The 19,041-nt window shown below is 42.3% G+C and overlaps 1 protein-coding gene across 1 annotated transcript in view; it reads right to left on the bottom strand.

The window, feature by feature from the left end:
* The window catches only part of DHODH (dihydroorotate dehydrogenase (quinone)), a 414,606-nt gene that overhangs the window by 158,946 nt on the left and 236,619 nt on the right, over positions 1–19,041 (bottom strand). Inside the window, exons 5-6 of the mRNA XM_044081957.1 lie at positions 6,724–6,911; positions 1,726–1,839 (exon numbers count right to left, since the gene is read on the bottom strand). Coding sequence (XP_043937892.1) covers positions 1,726–1,839; positions 6,724–6,911 — 302 coding nt within the window. The remainder of the gene's footprint in view (positions 1–1,725; positions 1,840–6,723; positions 6,912–19,041) is intronic.

Genomic DNA, 19,041 nt, shown 5'->3' with positions numbered 1-19,041 from the left:
TCTTCTCAGGACTAACTTAGCCCTTTGATATACAAGGGCTGTGGACCCAAAAGCAAAATACACCTGTCACTCAGTCTGGACAGACCTAGACGGTACACACACTTACTGTGCGATTCTTGTGGGGAGGCAACTTGTGCACACACCTCACACATTTTTTGAAGCCAGAAGCCTGCTTTTCCATCGCTGGGCCAAAAGGACAGATGAAAGAATCTGTGTAGTAAACTAGCACTAGATACAAATACAAAAAGGCAAAGCTAAAAAGCTAAAACAGACTTTTTTTTTTTACTTTAATGAGAGAGCATGAAATAAAGTGACTGCAAAAACTGCAAATAAAAACTGAAACATCCACGAACAGTGAGAATTTTTACTCAAAGATGGGACAGACCATATGACTAGTTGGAATCTAGTAAATTTCAAGGTACTTGGCCATAAGGGAGCTTCAGAAATGACGTCTGAAGGCAGTAATATTACTACCAAACCTGAAGAGAATCAATGAGGGCACTGCATTACTGGACAAAAGGTGGCGTTTCAGAGCATTACTGGACACAAGGTGGCGTTTCAGAGCATTACTGGACAGAAGGTGGAGTTTCAGAGCTGAAGAGTCTTAAGATGCCGGTCCACAGGTTGAGGTGAATGGAAAAGACAACACTGTACATTATATAAAATTGTAACAATTAAAATTCAAAATACAGCACACACTGGATAGCTAAACTTTCTTCTTTTCAGTACAAGTCCCACACAGCTAACAAGACCACCATCCAGCCAAGCAAGGGTATATGAGGCATACTTGAGTCAAAAAAATCCAAAATAACCTGATTTAGAAGTGTAAACTATGACCACAGCATATCCAATTCTAAAATAAAACACCAGTATAAAAGAAAATAGAGAACTGTGAATGGATTTCAGCCAAGTTGCCAAAAAGAAATTTCTGCAAGAGACAACAGCACACATCTTAATTATTTTAAGCCAGTTTCAGCAAATCTTAAAGTACATATGTATTTGTTTTACAGGGGGTACACCCCCTGTACCCCTGCACCACACAAACCTATACAAACATGCACATACCAATAACACTGCTGCACACCACTGGGGAAATTACAAAATGCAGTACCACTGAAAATGGCCTTCAATAGCATTATTTCTCAGTACTGGCGCACACTGAAAGGTATTCGTCCACCTGTCTGGCTCCCAGTATGAACCATCTCGCTATAACATTTCTACAGTACTCAAGCACAGCAATCACATTTCAGACCATCTTTTTGAAACTCCACAACACAAAATAATAGTACTAGGTAAATTATAACCGTTTAACACAACATTTACACATGAGTGAATGCTTAAACAGCCTCATTATGGAAACCTGAAATACTGTGAAGGAAATGAATGGATAAACAGCCTCAATTCAGAAGAGCTGAAAATAAACTAAATGCATTATGTCTGCTTGAAAATGATCAGTGGTTTACTGCTCAGATCCAACAATACAACTACTCAGAGGCAAGAAAAACAGATGAATAAACCCAGCATGTCTTCCCCCCACCAGATGCTCTGCTCAGTGAGGCTCACTGCTGTATGTGGTCGAAATATATGGCAAACAGTTCTGCTACAGTACTGCATCTGGACAGAATACAGGGCAAATGCAATGCTACAGTTACCGCATCTGGTCAGAATACAGGGTAAAAATGTGAGATATCGCGTGGAAGTCCTGTGAGGTGACAGCAACCTTACCTCCAGTGCAACATTAGCTATGTCCTCTTTGTCTTGCAAAGTGAGGTCTGGTGCAATTTTGACAAGGACAGCAGGTTTATGATCAGCCTTCAGCACATCTCGCTCCTGCAGTACCTATCAAACAAAAGACAAGAATGTCATTATTTAATATGAAAAAGTGGCTGCCTGATCTTTACCGAACACCAAGTTGCCAACTCGCCATCTCAGTTTAACATCCCATAAAAGACATCTTTTTTACCGTAGCTGCATTACAATGTTTAAGTATACTGAGCTCTAAAGCTCAGGTCGTGGGTTTAAATTCAGTCAACCTCTGCCTACTCAAGATGTGACCCCAGAAAGCCCCTTAATCACCTGTATTAATGCCCATTTCAGTTCCAGCATTACTCTACATTAAGTTCCTGTTATAATACATGCATTCCTCTTCCTTTTGTAAGACATGCACTATACCCTATAGGGAAACCTCGGTTTTGGGAAATGCACAAGACAAAAAGAGGGTTAACAGTGAGCTCAGAATAACAGTTAAAATCCTGGGTGGAGCCACGAGCCACTCTTTTCCTTGATGGCTGAATGTGCATGATTCCCTTGATACACTGTATTATCTGGGGAATATTAGATAAGGTAGATCTCAAGGCTGATGCACTAAAATTGATGAGAGTTACACCACAGAGGTGTAAGTCCAGCCTTAAGCAAGTCACTCCAGTATTACTGGATCAGGGTGCCCTGTTTTCCTAGGGTCGTGACCCCTTTTCTGATACCAAGAGGAGAACATTTCCTACTCAAACATTCCTTGTAGTATGGCGGCTAGATTCTTTAAAATTGTTCAGAATGTCTTCAGTGTACTATACTTAAGTCAGTCTCAAGATCTGCAATCTGGGCTAGATGACAGAGCCCTTCTCCTGAGACACTAGGTCCACCACGTTAGGGAATACTCAGTGGTACCCCTCTGTTATCTCCATTAGTACATAAAAGCAAGGTTATCTTGGCAAAAGGGGGCCAGGAGAAAAATGTTTGACTTTAGCCTTTGCACTTTCTGGAGAATTCTTGGGATGAAGGTAAGAGTGGGGGAAGATGCACAGGAAGCATTCTGCCCACGTCATGGAAACAGCATCCATCACAAAGGCTTTTTTGTATTCGTTCCTGAAGGAAAAAAGTTTCAGCTGATCGTTTTCCTTGGAGGCACCCCACCAGTTAATTAGTTGTAGGAAGACCTCCTAGTACAACATCCACTCGTGTGGGGAGGGTCTCCTTAACTTGTCTGCCACAGAATTTTGTTCTGAGGGATGTACACTGCTTTCAGAGTCATGTAAAGCTTGAGTGACACTTCCCAAGCTATCGTGGCTAACCAGCACAGTCAATAAGATTTCTCCCCGCCCTTTTTTGCTGATGTATCACATAACTGTGGCATGGTCCTTCACTACTTTGAAGAACCACTTTTTAAAGTGGACTCATTGCCTTCAGTCCCAGAATGAGAGACAGCGTGCAAAGTCTGAGGCATCCAATAAAATGTACTGGTTGAGGGAGTCTTGAGTAAAGGGCATTCCCACATTTCATCTGCTCTAAGTTATCAACCACTACATTTTACACAGCATGAAGGGGGAATGGTGAGATTTGTTGGTCCAAAGAGCAAAAATGCTGGGTCCACACAGCTGTTAAGTACCAGTGCATTTTCAACATGTTTGGCTTGGCCAGGGGAACTGTTAATATATGTGGAAGCCATGAATTCCAGGGCACTTAGGTGACTGTTCTTGCGCGTAAGTATGCTTTGCAATTCCCCATTTTCTCTAATGGGTGGAATGCAGATTAATTTGAGAGATCCAAAAGGGACCCCCAGGAATACTACCCTCTGCAAGAGCATTAGAGATTACTTTTTAGGTTCATGGAAATCTTCAGGCCTTGGAAAAAAGTCATTTAGTGAAATCCAGGCAGGGCAGCACTTGCTAAATGTCCTTCCACTGGATCAAATAATCACTTGGTTATGGGGTAGATGCGGATACCTTTTAACTTGCAGAAGGCAAGGAAATAAGCTGATAGTGATGATCCCCAGCTGAGAATCTGACATACTGATGCAGGGCGACTATATACACCTCTGGGTGCAGGAGGGCTAATACAGCCTGCAGAGTATACACTTCGAACTCAGGGATTTTCTGAAATGTGTGGAGCCTTAAAAGGTCTAAGATAGGCCTCCAGGTGCCCTCCTTTTTGAGAGCTACAAAAAGACTTGGAAAAAAAATCTCCTTCCTAGCTAACAGAGGTTGCACCTCCTCTATGACCCCCCCCCGCCTTGGTGTACCATGTCTCATACAGCAAGTGGAATAAGGCACACATGGCCCCTTGGAATTTGAAGGATGCCAGCGGGATGCAGTGGAGAGGCCCAATGAAGCTTGTAACATTACTTTATAATCATTAGCACACAGGCATCTGTAGTGATGTCTATCCAAAGTTTTTCTGCTATTCTTTGGGATATGGTTGTGTGTGTGTGTGTGTGTGTGTGTGTGTGTGTGTGTGTGTGTGTGTGTGTGTGTGTGTGTGTGTGTGTGTGTGTGTGTGTGTGGGGGGGGGGGGCAACAGAGTTAAAAGTTATCTTTTTTTTTTTTTTGGAAAGCCCTTTGGTTCCTCATGGCTCTCCCTTACTGTCCCTTTCCACCTTTTCTTGCACTGTTTCTTCTTACTTTTTTATTAGAGAGAAAGAGCTGCTTTACTGCTTGCACTAGCTTACACCATTCATCCATTTTATAATGACCTCACCCATGACGGCCTCCAAACAACAACTAGTTATGCAGAGTGCTGGGATCAACTGGCCTCCAGGTAGAGGCTGCAGCCTTAACCAGGTGTGCCTCCTGATAACTGATCAACTGTCATCAGTCCCGGTATGCTTAACTAACTGGCTGGTAAGTCTGGAGCAGCTCTGAGAGACTGAACCCAAGATTAGAGTCAGGTATTTCTCCCATTTTCTATCCCACATGTTCAAGAATGGCCATTAGGAACTTAAGGTCCTACAGGAAAGGGTGGCCAAGTGAAAACCTTCTTACTAAACCTATTACAGCAGGAACCTCCTCATTATTAGACATTGAGTTGGGGTGACTACTGCAGGTCTATCATTGGATTCTTATAGAAATACAAGTGACTATCCTGAATCCTATACAACAACCTATCAGATATCTTGACCCAAAGAATCAGGAATCAGCAGTGCGAGAGGCAACTACAAAGGCATTCTGCAGAGCCCCCGGTACTAGGGGAAAAGGCCACAGGTTTGAGGGCTTCCATGAGAAGTAGCTCATAATAATACTTCTTCTAGGTATTGAAGCCTTTCTACTCTCCCACTTAAAGAATTCCTTAAGTTTGGAGAGTGTTTCGCTGGATGAAATTTCCTCAAAATAATCTGATGGAAGATTATTTTCTGCATCAGATTAAACACTAATAGGGGAGGGAACTTGAGAAGACTAATCTGAATCTTCATGGACTGGTCTACTGGTTTACCTTCCTCATCTCAGGAAGATTCCTTTTTCATTTTTGCAGGAGGCTGAGGAAGGAGGCAGGAAAAGAAGAGACTGGCCATTGCAGAGCCTTGGGCTAAATAAAACCAATCATGATGTCTGGCTTAATTCTTTGCAGGTGGACAGGAAGAAAGCAGAAGAGAGATACTTTTTTTTTTGGGGGGGGGGGGATTATTCAGTGGAATGTCCACCCACAGGAATCGGGGGCTCGACCCAGGCTACAGTAGCCTTCTACTTCTTCACATACCAACACTTCTCTTTTAGCAAAAAGGGGGTCTCTTCCCTACTGGACTTGGGTTGAGTGACAAGTGAGACCTTGTTTTTGGCATCAACAGAATCAGTTATGCTTTGGTCATTCTCTACAGCGGCCTTTGTAGCAGGTGAAAAGGGATGATCCATTTCTGCAGGGCATGGCAACAGGTATCTGGACACGAAGAAAAAGTCTATGAAAGCATGGTGGATATGCACTCCAATACCCAACAATTCACTGCAAAATCCACATCCTCAGGTGTGTAAAAGGCACCATAAAGGTTGTGACACCATCAAGCCCAGAAGGCACAGCAGAGTACAGGCCTTAACTATGTGTTGCACCAACATACTAGGGTCCATTCCAAGAAAAGGAATGATCAGCATTGCAGAGTGGTCAGGTGTATGCCAATTAAAACTATCCTTTCAGCAGCAGTCAGACTTGACATCTCCCAATTTCTTGGACCCCTCCCCCACAGGAATGCAATCAATGAAGAAGAGTGCAAAACGGCTGGGGATCATGTAAGACTGGAGAAATGAATTCCATATACACCACAATAAGACAGAAGGGACATATCTCATCATCGGGGAACAGGTGAAGAAAGAAGACCAGGATTGGGAGGAGACAAGGGGCATTAAGAAAGTGAGCAATTCATGTTTAAGGAAGTATCAGTTCAGAAAGAAAAGCGATTGGCTCCTGAATATAAGGGGTATGCTGCGATCATCAGCAGGATTGAAAGATTCCTAGAAAGACTAAGGAAGGGATGAAGCAGTGGTATGAGAGGCAGGTGGGCAGATTCAGAGACCCTTCAGACATGTAATGTTTATGTGGTCCAAATTCTGGAAAGCACCATGTCAAGATGAAGGCCTGAATAAAACATATTAACTTAATTGCCACTGCAGAGGGAACTTAACGGTATAAAAAATGTGGTCTTATGTCAAAAACACACACACACCCACTCACCCACATACAAACCTCAAAATTATTCAAACAAAATTAACAGCTTGCAATGTTTTCCAAGGAGAGGAAACCAAGTCCCCAGAAATGACTGGTTCAAAAGTAAGGAAGGCTGCAGTAAAGCAAAAGTTAAATCCTAAATTTGGGAGTGGGGATGGGAGGAAATTCAAGTTCAGTACTCTTCAGCTGCATTCATCACTTTAAGCTGAACTGTAACCACCAAAAGCCAATGAGGGAACTAAAATAAAGAATGACAATGGCAATGCTTATGTCAGGACAACATCACTATGTACTACAAACCTTGGCCAGCAGATGCCGCAGCTCCTCTTTCCCTTGTAGATCCCGCAGTCCAGGAGTGTTGGGACTGGACACATTCACAACAATGTAATCAGCCAGCGGACCCAGCTCCCTCACTCCGTCTACGTAGTCAGCAGCAGCATCAGTGGAAGTTTTGTTCTTGCCCAAGTTTATCCCCAAAGGCAAGCCAGCTAAACACAGAAAGACCGAATTAAAATACTGAATGCCTGAGCATATGTACACAGGTGCATTAAAGAAATAATGTAGGCAGAATATATGAAAATCTCAGTATACTGGGGGAAACTATTCTCTGTACCTCTCCTGTGGTTTTTGATTGACCTTGGCATTTTTCAGATTAACCACTCAAATTTCTTATCCAGCACTGCTAAGCAACACAAAATATCACCATCCAAGCTCTTCTACAATGCTTTGTTGCAGCAGTGGTGCTGGTGTTAATGGATTAACTAGTTTTATGAATGGATTAGAATTGTTGTTACTACCACGATGTTGCCCAGGAAAGCTAAAAACGTACAGCAGTGCATGGACATAACAGCCGTGGAAGTTTCAATACTGGGTTGGTTGCTGCTGTTATTCTTGATCAAAGGGATTTAATCACAGATGGACATCTTCCTCCAGCCTGATGTCCACCAGCCTAACTAATCACAGCCTCCTTCCTGTGCCAGTGATATCAGCAGGATGAGAGATGCAAAGGGGAGAACTACTTCAGCACTTCACTTCTTTCTTAAAGTAAAAAAAAACAGGTCATCCCCAACAACTGTGACTATTAGAGGAGTCTGCTGATTAACTGTCACCTCAGAAAGCCACCTACTGTTCCCCCTGCTGCATACAAATGACACTCTGTATACAAATATTATAGGGGGGAGGGACAAGAATAAACATGAGCTGATGAAGGTTGGAGAGGCTGTTATGAGTTTATACTGCACAGTGATCCCTTTGACAAACACAGTACAGGTGAGCAATAACTTACTATAACAGATATTCATATGCTAGGAGTGCTCCAAGTATCACTCCTGACAAATGGAAAGTGCAGTAATGCAGTGGCAGTTCTAACCCCAGACTATCAGCTGGGGAGCGAACATCACACAGCAGCAAAACCCTACTCTGCTCTCGGAGAAAGAACCAGCTTGCAGTGTTCAGAAAAGGGATGGATGGATACCTACACAGCTGCGTCACAGATGTTCTCAAATAAGGATGCACTACTAGTTGCAGTACTTCAGCAGTGAGCCATGACGTGTGTCCATCATGGACCTTCCATGGTAATTATAGTAGTAGGCAATGCAAACAGCCAGGCATCTGAAGAGTAACTGTTAAGATATGGGCATCTCTTCCATCCCTAGTTTGAAGGAAATGAGATACTGATCAGGATTTTCTAATCTCCGTAGCTGTGACTAAATACCAGAGCAGACTTTGCACATCCAATAAATGTAGAAGTCTTGCCTCCATACTAAAGTCTAGAAAAAAAGACGAAACATTGGATAGCGTTAAACAGGGATAACTCAGAAACAATCTTGAGCATAAATGGAGATTAATTCTCATTTACGCTGTCCTGGTGAGAACCAGTGTAAAGACATTGCAGCAGTAACAGATTGCAGCACAGTAATGCTGCATGCACAAGTGATGAAAAGGATATGAGGAAGAGAAGTTTCAAAAATGTAAAGGTACAGCAACCGACTCATTCAAAGGGAGGAACGGTTTCCCAAATATGAAATTCAGGTCCTAAAATGGAGATATCAGGTATCAGAGTGGCCTCGTGTAGCCATTCCCTTTGAGGAGAAAGTGCAGCTGTGGGGGGGGGTTCATAATTAAGGCAGTTAAAATGCCTGAAAGTTGGACCTTTGCTGAAGTACAAGCCTGTCCTGATTTATGCAAGATGCACTGGTTTGGGAACTGCTACATACTGACCTTTTCAGGAGATATCCGACAAGAATCATAAGCAGAAAATATCTTCCATTTTCCAGTTAAGACTTTCTTGTACAGTTTACAATCCTCAAAAAATGCACAAGACCTCAAGAGAGAAGTTCTTTCAATGGGGCATCACAGATCTAGATTCAGTTTGAGGCTGTTGAGTTTGTGGTGTAACAGTGTCCCTGTAATGTATCTGCAGGGTGCAGAAAATTCTGCTTGGAGCACCAGAGGTTACCTGATGCAGACTGGGGATAACCTTAAAATGTTTGCTTTTTCTTCGCTTGCTTTTGTCATGATTTTGGGGAGCGCAGAAATTGGAAGGAAGGCACATGGTAGCTCCATCATCCATATGATGAAGAACGAGTTTGTTGCCTAGGCTTATGCATGGGAACATTGTCAGCAAAACTGCTTTATTTTGCACTTCTGAAGTGAGGAAAAAAGATCCAATCTTGATAGTCCCTAATGCCACATTAGTGACCGCAAGACCCATCCAAATACAGTTTTCACTCAGTGGTTGGAAAAGTAACTGTACAGATGTTCTGCAATAGAATTAATTTTTTGGAGGACCATACAATTCTATCAGGAGAAGATCTTACTGAGCAGGCATCTTGCAGGTTAATTTCTTGTAGGTGATTTTTGTCCCCAAACATCTGCTGACCATTATACCTCCCCTTAATCAGACATTGCCATTCATTTCTCAACTCCAGAGAGTTTCCATCTGGAAAAAAGACAAAAGCTGCAAGGAGGGAGCAGCATTCAGGCAGCCATGAGGGTGATTGGTGCAATGACAGCATTTGGACATCCTAACCCCACTCCCTGGGGAAGGGAGCAGTATGAACCATAACACTGCAGTGGTCTTGGTGCAATGACAGCATCTGGACATCCTAACCTCACTCCCTGGGAAAGGGAGTAGTATGAACCATATCGCTGTAGTGGTCCTGGTGCAATGACAGCATTTGGACATCCTAACCCCACTCCCTGGGGAAGGGAGCAGTATGAACCAATATCGCTGCAGTGGTCCACAATCCCCTCCCTTGCAAGTGCATGCTTCAACAAACAAACAATGAAGGTTACCATCCACGGAGGGCTTTGTAAGCCTAATGTCCACCCCCAAGCCACTCCTCTATGGGATAGTGGCATTGTGCATAACCACCTCTGCCCCTACCCCACCCCCAGGAGGGGCCCTATCTTCCTCCATGCCAACATCATTGTCACACTTGAGGTACCTATGCCACAGTCATAACTCTAGCCTGCAATGCTACTTTTGCTGGCAACCCCAGGTCATTATAGTCAGGCTGCATGAATGTTAAAAAGGAGTGTTCTTTAACCCACCCTCTGTCCATTTAATCTACTACATGATTGGGCTACTATCCATGAATACTGCCAGTTCTTCCAGTGTCCAGATATTCTTGAAGGCCTAGAGGGCAGAGATCAAGGCCAATATTTATTTGATGTTGACATACTTGTTTTTTATCCATGTGAGCCCCCAAGTGAAAATCTAATGTGTTTCTGAATACATCCTTGAGTTATTTTTTAATAAAAGCCAGCAACAAACAAAGACACCTGATGAACCAAAATCTTCATTTTGTGATACCCAAGCCTCCTTTGAAGGAGGACTATTGGATATATGCAGATGACCAGTTAAGGGCATCCACAGTGTTCCAGCTCCTTTAAAGCCAAACCTCCTTAGTTGTAAATATGAAATGTTTTGACCTTTATATTAGTTCATTAATTAAAACATTAAGCAGTTAGTCTGGCCATATTCAGACACATGTGGCATTTAGATATGTGCTGCATTTGCTATGACATATATACACCACCTAGTGGAAACATTGTACATTTCAACATACCAGATAAGCATGTGCTGTTATTTCACAATGATCATAGGAAGTTACTAGGCTATACGACCATAGGGCCCTTACAAGCCTAGCCAAATTCTACCCTTAATTCCACGATCAGCACCTAATGCCCTTGTCCAAGAGGGATACAGGTGGAACCCCCGAGGTGCATTTACGGTTACCCATCCAAACATCCAGATTGCATTTGAAGAGGACCAGTGAGGTGCTCTGTGACGAAGTGGGAGTCTGTTCCAAAGATGTGGTAACCTCTGAGAGACAAATCTGTCCCTCATACCAGGTTAAGAGTAATCAGTGTACAATTTCACTTTCAGACATGCAGCATTTCCAGTAAAGCAGGGTCATAGATTGCCTTATATGCAAGGTAGAGATCACCTCTGAGTTGTCTGTACGAAACGGAATAAAGTGACAGTGTTTTCAGACTATCCACACAGGACAGATGCTGAAGACCTTGAACTTTCCTTGTCAGGAACCCTTGTGAAGTTTTCACAGAATCTATTGGCCAATGGGTTAGCTATGTCCACAGCCTCAGTGTATGTGGTATCATTAACTACCAGTTCAGCACAAATCTGGGCCTTTCCATTTAGGTTACAGATGTAACTAAAGAATGCCTTATGGTTGTCCTTAGTTGAAGAAGCTAATTTGGATTCAGAGTTTGCTTTGGAGGGCTTCACAAGAAGTCTTATTTGCTTGTTTAAGCTGAGGACGGAATGTTTCTAACTTAGGGCTTGCTCTCTCTTACTCTTAGACAGCAATTTCTTCCTCCTGTTGTAAAGCCTGTTAATGGTAGTTGTTCACCAGGTAGGTTTGCTCTTCCTTGAGATTATTTTGGTCCTATCAGGAATGGCTGAATCAATGCATTTATACAGGTATTTGTATAAATAATTGGTGAAGAACTCTGCATAGTTGCCAATTCCATGGGGGGGTGGGGTGTGCAGTGAAGTTATTTATACTATACCATAAGATGTTATCATCTGCCTTGGAGACGTTTTTTAGTTTAATTCTGCTGGGGGGTGGGGGTCAAGTGTGATAGTTACTTGGGATGAGACTGATTTGTGGTCAGATCACCAGGGAAGACCTCGCAGTGGGGGTGTTACAGTGGTCCCCCATATTGGTAAGCACCAGATCCAAGATGTTGGCAGCCTTTGTGGGGGTGTCAACCAGCTGGTCCATGGCATTAGAATTAAAGTCAAGGAACATTTGGGCAAGTGAGTTACCCAGTCAATGGAAGAGTTAGTAAAAGTCGCACAAAACTGTGGTGTTTGGATGCATCTTCATAGACTCAAGTAGATACAAATAAGCAGAGTGGGTGTCCTGTAGTTGGCAATGACTTGACTAGGTGTCCTACCAACACAGTTAGGTGCACCTGAAGTATCTCCAGGGAATCATACTGTTTAACCAATCTGGAGGTGTATTTACCTTTAATGAATATCGGTACACCTACTCAGTTAGTTTTTATGCCTTCTTTGTGCTCTGAACATGTGGAAAGAAGTGTAACCCAGTATGGTTGGGGTGCTCACCACAGCCCTGAATCAGGTCTTCGTGACTGCAGAAATGTCTGTGTCTTCCAAGATGAGGACTGCTTCCAGTCAGTGCAGTTTCATGTTATGACTCTTAGTGTTTAGCAGTATAACTTTGAGGTTGTTTTTGGAGTTTTTACGTTGGGAATTTTATCCTTGAGACACTGCCTGAAAAAGGCACTATGGGGGTAGCAAGAGCCTTAGCCAGTAGCTGAAATCCCAGGGGTGACCGATAAGGACCATCTATGACAAAACATTGAGGTCTATTGATCATGTCATCCCAGACTGACAGATAGTGTATCCTCTTAATGACACCAGAAACTAAGCAAATTATTGAAGTCAATCATTTTCTATTTGTAGTGAGGCATCATCCTAGGTGATGGTGAAATGCTGCTTAAAGCTAGGGACATACCTGCCTGAGACACAGAGAGCTCAGTCACGTCTCTCTACATATAGTCCAGACAGCTGTGTCTCAAGTATTTCACACCAGCATGGACTATGACGGAGTTATAACAGTACCTGTCGTTGAGAGACTTGAGTGCATATGTGATATGGTGGATCCTAGCACCTGACCGTGACATTTTCCTTATCCAGCCTGGTGAGAGGGACATCTGTGCATCTTAGGATGGAATCACCTATGACTAATGGGTTTGGTTTTGTGTTTTGCCTTAAAGGCTTGATATGTGAGACAGTGGTGCATGAGCTATTATGTGTATTGTGTTCTGTAGAGTACGTATCACGTGTAGTGTGCTTGTGTTTGTGAGGTCTCTGCTGTTTAGGTACTTTCTGGTGAGGACCTCCGCATATGTAGGTATGTGTGATGTGTTTGGGTGGAGTAAGTGGTGAGGCGTGCATGTTGACAATCCACTCATTTTCATACATACGGACTAGTGTGTCAGAGACCATGGATTCAAGGTTCTTAATATAGTTGCATCTCTCACAAGTTGAGTTTCTGTAGACTAGGAGTAGAGGGTTGTTGGTGAACATAAGGAAGTTGCTACACTGCCTCAGAATGCCCATATCGACCAAGCTGGCTGGAGAAATTGTGGGAAATTGTCCATAGTGTTAGGTAAATTTATATGGTCAAGAAAAAAGAAGGTCACACTTAGGAATGGCTAGTGGATGACAGGTGTGTTGGTACCTCTGAGGCTAGGCTTAGTGTTCCACTTGACAGTAGAGCAGGGCCACGAAAAACCTCTGGAAGACCACAAGCAAAGTGTTAAGGGTAAATATAACAAGCAAAGTGTTTATGTCTATACAGTAACCACCTCTATGTGGCAGTGTACAATGGTGTACTACACGCAAACAAGTGCAAATGCTGGGCTTAAATAAAACAAGGAATAACCTTTTTAACTCAAGCTAGCCAGTAAGGATGCTCTCTTGGAGCTTTAGTCCAATCACCCCCAATTAGATGGGACCCAGACAGCGCTCTTCTCCCACAAGGATGCAGAAGGGCCTTAACCAATAATGATGCTTGAATTTGATGCTCAGAAGTTACAAAACAGATCCAGAAACAGCAACCCTGGAACCGGGCTATGCTACAGCTGAACTAGTACAGTATACAGTAAAATGTAGCAAAAACAGTTCAGACAATTCAGACAGACAGCAGAATACAAATACAAATTAAAGTGCGAAATAAGAGCAAAAACAGGTACTTAGTTGGAAGCAACAGAAGCTTCGAATTTTTCAGTATCTCAGTAAAGAGCTGATTAATGTACAAACAATAAAATTTCAACCCTCCTCGAGCACTTCTTAAAAACTTTCACAGGATTACACGTGTATACTCCTGTAAAGAATGCATCCAAGGTGGTCTTTCTGCCATACTGAATGTGCCCCCACCATACTACCAACCTCAATACAGGGGAACTTTGATTCTGCCAATATTTCCACAGAAAAAGTTTCCTTACCTAGAGCTGTTCATAGGTGTATTGCACACCACTTTAAGCCTTGCCAGCTTCCCTTTTTGTGCTCAAAATAACCATCTCATTTGGTTATAAATTAGCCTTACCCATCTCATGCTCAATCATTATATATTACTCCCAATGAAAATAACTGGGATCATAACATATATAGTTTGAGGGGACCCATACATCGGAGCTGCTTCTGTCCATTAGTACAGGGGGCAATCCTGGGGTAAATTTTCTGTTTCCCATTCATAGATCTAAGCTGCTCTTGAATATGGACAAGGATGGACTTTGCTTTGTGTGAATGAGGAGTCTGTTCCAGAGCAGGGGTATCCTCTGTGAGATTACCTGTTCCTCTAAGCCATTCTGTTGAATTTACAAAAGACGTTTAGATCCCTATACAGAGTATTTCTGATGCTATCCGTCTTGCTAATGTGCAGTAAATGTCAGCAACGGGGCATAGGATGCCTTGTATGCCACACCCAGGTCATCAGTCACCTCTTAGTCTGTATGATACCCAGTACAGTGAAAGGGCTTTGAGATGGTCCATGTAGGACAAGTTTAGGCCTTGTGGCCTTTTAGTAAAGTACCTCTGTGGATGTTCAATTAGTTGCATGTCTAGAAAGATACATGCCAAAGGGGGTATTTAATGATTGGCCTAATGAGGGTTGAGTAAATGGGGACAATGACATCCCTAAATCTAGACACAATCCCTTTTTTTATACACTGTACAATTATTACAACAATGAATATATGTTGGTCAAAAATTAAGTTATTGCCCACATAAGCTCTCAAATACCAAACAACTGGGTTAACTCTTAGCGACATATTGTCAATGTGGTAGCTCCCTAGGGTAGAGGACTTCACAAAGGATAGAATAATGCATTTTTTGGCATTCAGTTTCAGTCCAAGATTTTGGCATTGGTTATTCATTTGGGGCAAACCTTCCTGAAGGATGGCTACATCATTAGGGATTTGATGATGGGATGATGGCTCCTAGCTTGCAGTCCCCTGCAAACTAGTTAGCCACAGCCCTTTGGCATTGGCTTTTACTTCAGAAAAGTAAATGCCAAATAAAAAGGCAAGAGGGGTCTGAAATTTATTGGAGAAAACTGGCAAAAGGAACCAAAGGCACTGGCAGCAAACTAGAGAGGGAAGGGTAATGGAATGGAAAGAGGCCAAGAATTTATTTGGACTGCAGGTTAGAGATCGATATCAATCCTTGCTAGGGAAGGCAGAGTACAGGCAACGAGAAAGAAATGGGGGGGGGGGGGGTCCTAAATGAAAGACCAGCACTGGTACAGTTTTTAGTAGAATCTAGAAAGAAGCTGCCATTAAAAAAGGAATAATTAGCACAGCATATAAAATATTGTATGATAACTATAAGAAACAATCAGAGGGGGTTAGAAAAGATTGGGAAGAGAGAGAATGGATAAGCAATTCACAAAGAAACAATGGCAGGATATATGTATGTCTCCCAAAAATGCAATGAAATCTAAAAGATTTAGGATTTTTGCTTGGAAATGTTTACATAGATCTAACCCAAGTAGACTCCAGAGAATTTTTCTTCAGGTAGACACAAATGTTGGAGGTGTGAAGAAGAAGAAAGAGGTACTTGGGAACATACTTTCTGGGAGTGCGGTGGGTTGGTGGGCTTTAAGGATTCCTTGCGGGATGCACTGTCGGAGATGCTGGGTGGGCGGATTGGTGTGACAAGGGAGATAATTTTTCTGAGCTATGATGCAGAATCAGAATTGCCTAGACATGGTAAGGCCTTGCTGTGTCCACTTATGATGGCTGCCAAAAACGCAATTACTAAGAAATGGAAATCAAAATCTAAACAAACTAATAACAGTGAATATAGTAACAGAGATAAAACAACTGGAATTGACATCTTAAGAAAAGTGTAGGAGCAAACTACAGAGGAAAAAATGGGAATTGTGAGGAAAATACATAAAGGAGAGGAATGAGGTTTAAAGCAAGGGAGGACTTAAATGAGTTATGTAATGTTTGAAAATGAACTGGCAGATAAGTGACGTATAATGATTGCATCTGGGATCGTGTTGGTGTGGTTTATTTATATAAATGAATGATTGCTATAAAGATGTTTCTTGTTTAAAAAAAGGGTCAGGAATTGAATAATTTATGTAATGTTGCTTAGGTTACATGATATATAGCAATATATGTGAAGTATAATGTTTGTTTCTGTTAATTTATACAGTATGATTACTTTTGTATAAATGTAAATTTTCCTATGTCACAAGTGATAGTTCAATAAAGGTGGTTAAAAGACAAAAAGTAGATGCCAAATAGGGGAGGTCCCAGCAAAGAACCTTGAATGACATAGGAGTTTATTCCCAGTTTATTTAACTTTTCTACTATGTCTGAGTGGGGATCTGTGTCAAAAGAGTTGGTCAGGTCGAGGTATGCACTGTGTACCATTCTGCCTCCATCCTTTGTTGCTGACCTTTTCAAAAAATCCACCAGACTGAGTAAGCATGGCCTGCCCTGAAGGAATCTAAACTGAGACAAGTCTAATGTTTGGAGGTTCTGACTGATTAATTCCATGATTACTCGTGTGCAAAGCCATAAAAAGACTTGTCAAACTTGTGGGTCTGTAACTGCCTGGGTCTGTGGAAGATCCTCCCTTATGCAGGGAAATGACTGTAGCTGTTCTTCATTTGCTGGATGCAAAACCTGTATAGAGGCTGAGATCAAACAGTGTTAGGGGTGTGGCTAAATTGTGCTTCATGCTAACTTAAGATGCATCCAGGGATATTGTCAGGATCCATCGTTGCAATATTTTAGCTTTTGATAGAACTTTTAGGACTTGGTCTTGTGTGATAAGAGGTGAGTCAAAGGGTAAAGTTAGAGCGAATTTTATCAGCCAGTAGATTCACTATACCTTTAGCCTCAGTGTAGTTATCATTCACCACCACAGCGCACTACTGCATTGTGCTTTTGAGATTACGAACATAACTAAAAAATGCCTTGCGACTGTGTCTTTGGCTTGGGGAGCTATTTTAGCTTCATATCTGGCTTTGCTGGATTTTATTAAGCTCTTGAGTTGTTTATTTCAGTGACAAGGACTCTAACGTTCTGGGAATTACTCTTCTTATTTTTGGTCAGAATTCCTTTCCTTTCCTTATAAAAGCTTGTTGATATTCTGGTTCAAGTGTTTTTTTTTTTTTCTAGGCTTTGCCCTGCACTTTACTCTATGGGCTGCAGATGCAGCTGTTCCAGCTGTTTACATGCTGGTATAGTGTGGTGGTGTATGCTTCTGCATATTCAGTGGAGTTAACGGGGTTTGTGGAGGAAATATATTTACGCACACACACACACACACACACACACACACACACACACACACACACACACGCTACATATAATGTGCTTGTGTATGGATGATATATGCCTATATAATGAAAACTTAGTACAGACATTCTGTACCATTACTACAGCCCCATGCTGAAAACTGCACCTCCATCTATTACAGAAACAAAACCTGATGAGATTTTGCAGCCTTACATTCTAATGACAGCATACGATTATTAGTGGCTCATATCAACAGCGTGTTGAATTTGCAAGCAATGGGATATTTTGAAGAAGTACAGTTGTGTAAAATCTCACCATAACAGTAGATGTCCTCTTTACTGCTGCAGTATTCTTCACTAAAAGGATTCCCTGCCCAGGGTGGCCCAACGTCTGGCCAGTATACCAAAGCCTTAGGATTTTAAGGACATAGTACGTCACACATATGGTCCCCACTCATGGCACTGGGCATAAAGGTGATGCACGGGCATACATACCTCAGAACTGAAAAGCCTCAAGAGGAACAGTCCAAGGACAGGAGGAGGAACATGTGCACTCAGAAGGAAAAAATGAAGGAGAAGAGAAAAGGGGGGAGGAGGGTGGGAGGGAATACCGCAACAGTGAAGAGAAGGATATCTAATACAAAAGCTCAAGAGGAAACTAGGGAGGAAGAAGGCCCAGCAGTGTCCTCAATAAACCCATGCAAGACAGCCCTGACAAAGCCCGCTCTTTCTCTGGAAACAACAACATCCAATTTGTAATGCTCAGTAAAGGCAGGACAGAAGTCCAAATATCAGCTTCAAGGAAGGAATTGGATTACAAACCTTTGAAAAAGCACCAGAGGAAGCCACAGCTCAACCAGAATGTGTCTTTCTGCCTCACTAAAAGCTTTTTCCATGAAAGGAGTAACAAAAAGAAACTGTATTACAGATCCATGAAGAAATGGTTTGCTTAGAAACAGCCAAACCTAGCAATCAAGGATGAAAAGAAAAACAGTAGCTCAGACATGTGAATGGCTTTGGTCTTATACAAATAGTACCGGAGCAGTTTATGCAATTCTAAGGTATGAAGAACCTTCTCACTGGCAAACTGCAGAGAAGGGAAAAAAGTGGACAAATTAACAGATTGATTAAGACACAATACAATAACCACTTTGGGCATAAAGAAGGATTTGTACAGACACCCTTGTCCCTATGAAAAACTAAAAAGGGAGGAACAGTCATAAGGGCCTGAAGCTCAGACACCCTCATAGCTGAAGTAAGGTCCAAAAGAAGAACAGTCTTCCCATGAACAATGCTGCAAGGAAACTGAAGCTACAGGCTCAAAAGGAGCCCGAGTCAATTTTTCAAGAATAAAATTAAAGGTCCCAATGAGGAGGAACAGGCTTCCTGGGAGGCCTAATAGGAAGGATGCCTTTAAGAAATTGGTTGACCTTAAACCTAGAGGCCAAACGAGGAGTCAAAGGCAGACAAGCAGAAATAGCTGAAAGATGAGCTTTAACTGAAGAGTCAGCATGAAGCAATTCACAAAAATAAGAGAACCACAGGAACCGCCACAGAAAATGGATCCTGGTTACGAGCTAGGCAACAGAACAGAAATCCCTTCCCCTTTGGACACCAGATTTTCGGGTAGTGGATTCCTCAGAAAAGAGGTGCCTAAACGGGATCAAAACTCTATCACTCACAGTGTCAGTTAAACAGTGGACAAGTGAGAATGGATGACAGACCCCTTTGTCTCGTGTGAGTAGGTCCATCCTGTGAAGTATCCTGTGGGGAGTGCCCTTAGCTAAGATGCAGAAGAAGG

This window comes from Protopterus annectens, chromosome 8.part1 (assembly GCF_019279795.1).
Source record: "Protopterus annectens isolate FY-2018-M chromosome 8.part1, PAN1.0, whole genome shotgun sequence".
Taxonomy (NCBI): Eukaryota; Metazoa; Chordata; order Ceratodontiformes; family Protopteridae; genus Protopterus; species Protopterus annectens.
Note: the sequence above shows the minus strand (reverse complement) of the source record. Positions and strands in the feature narration are given on the sequence as shown.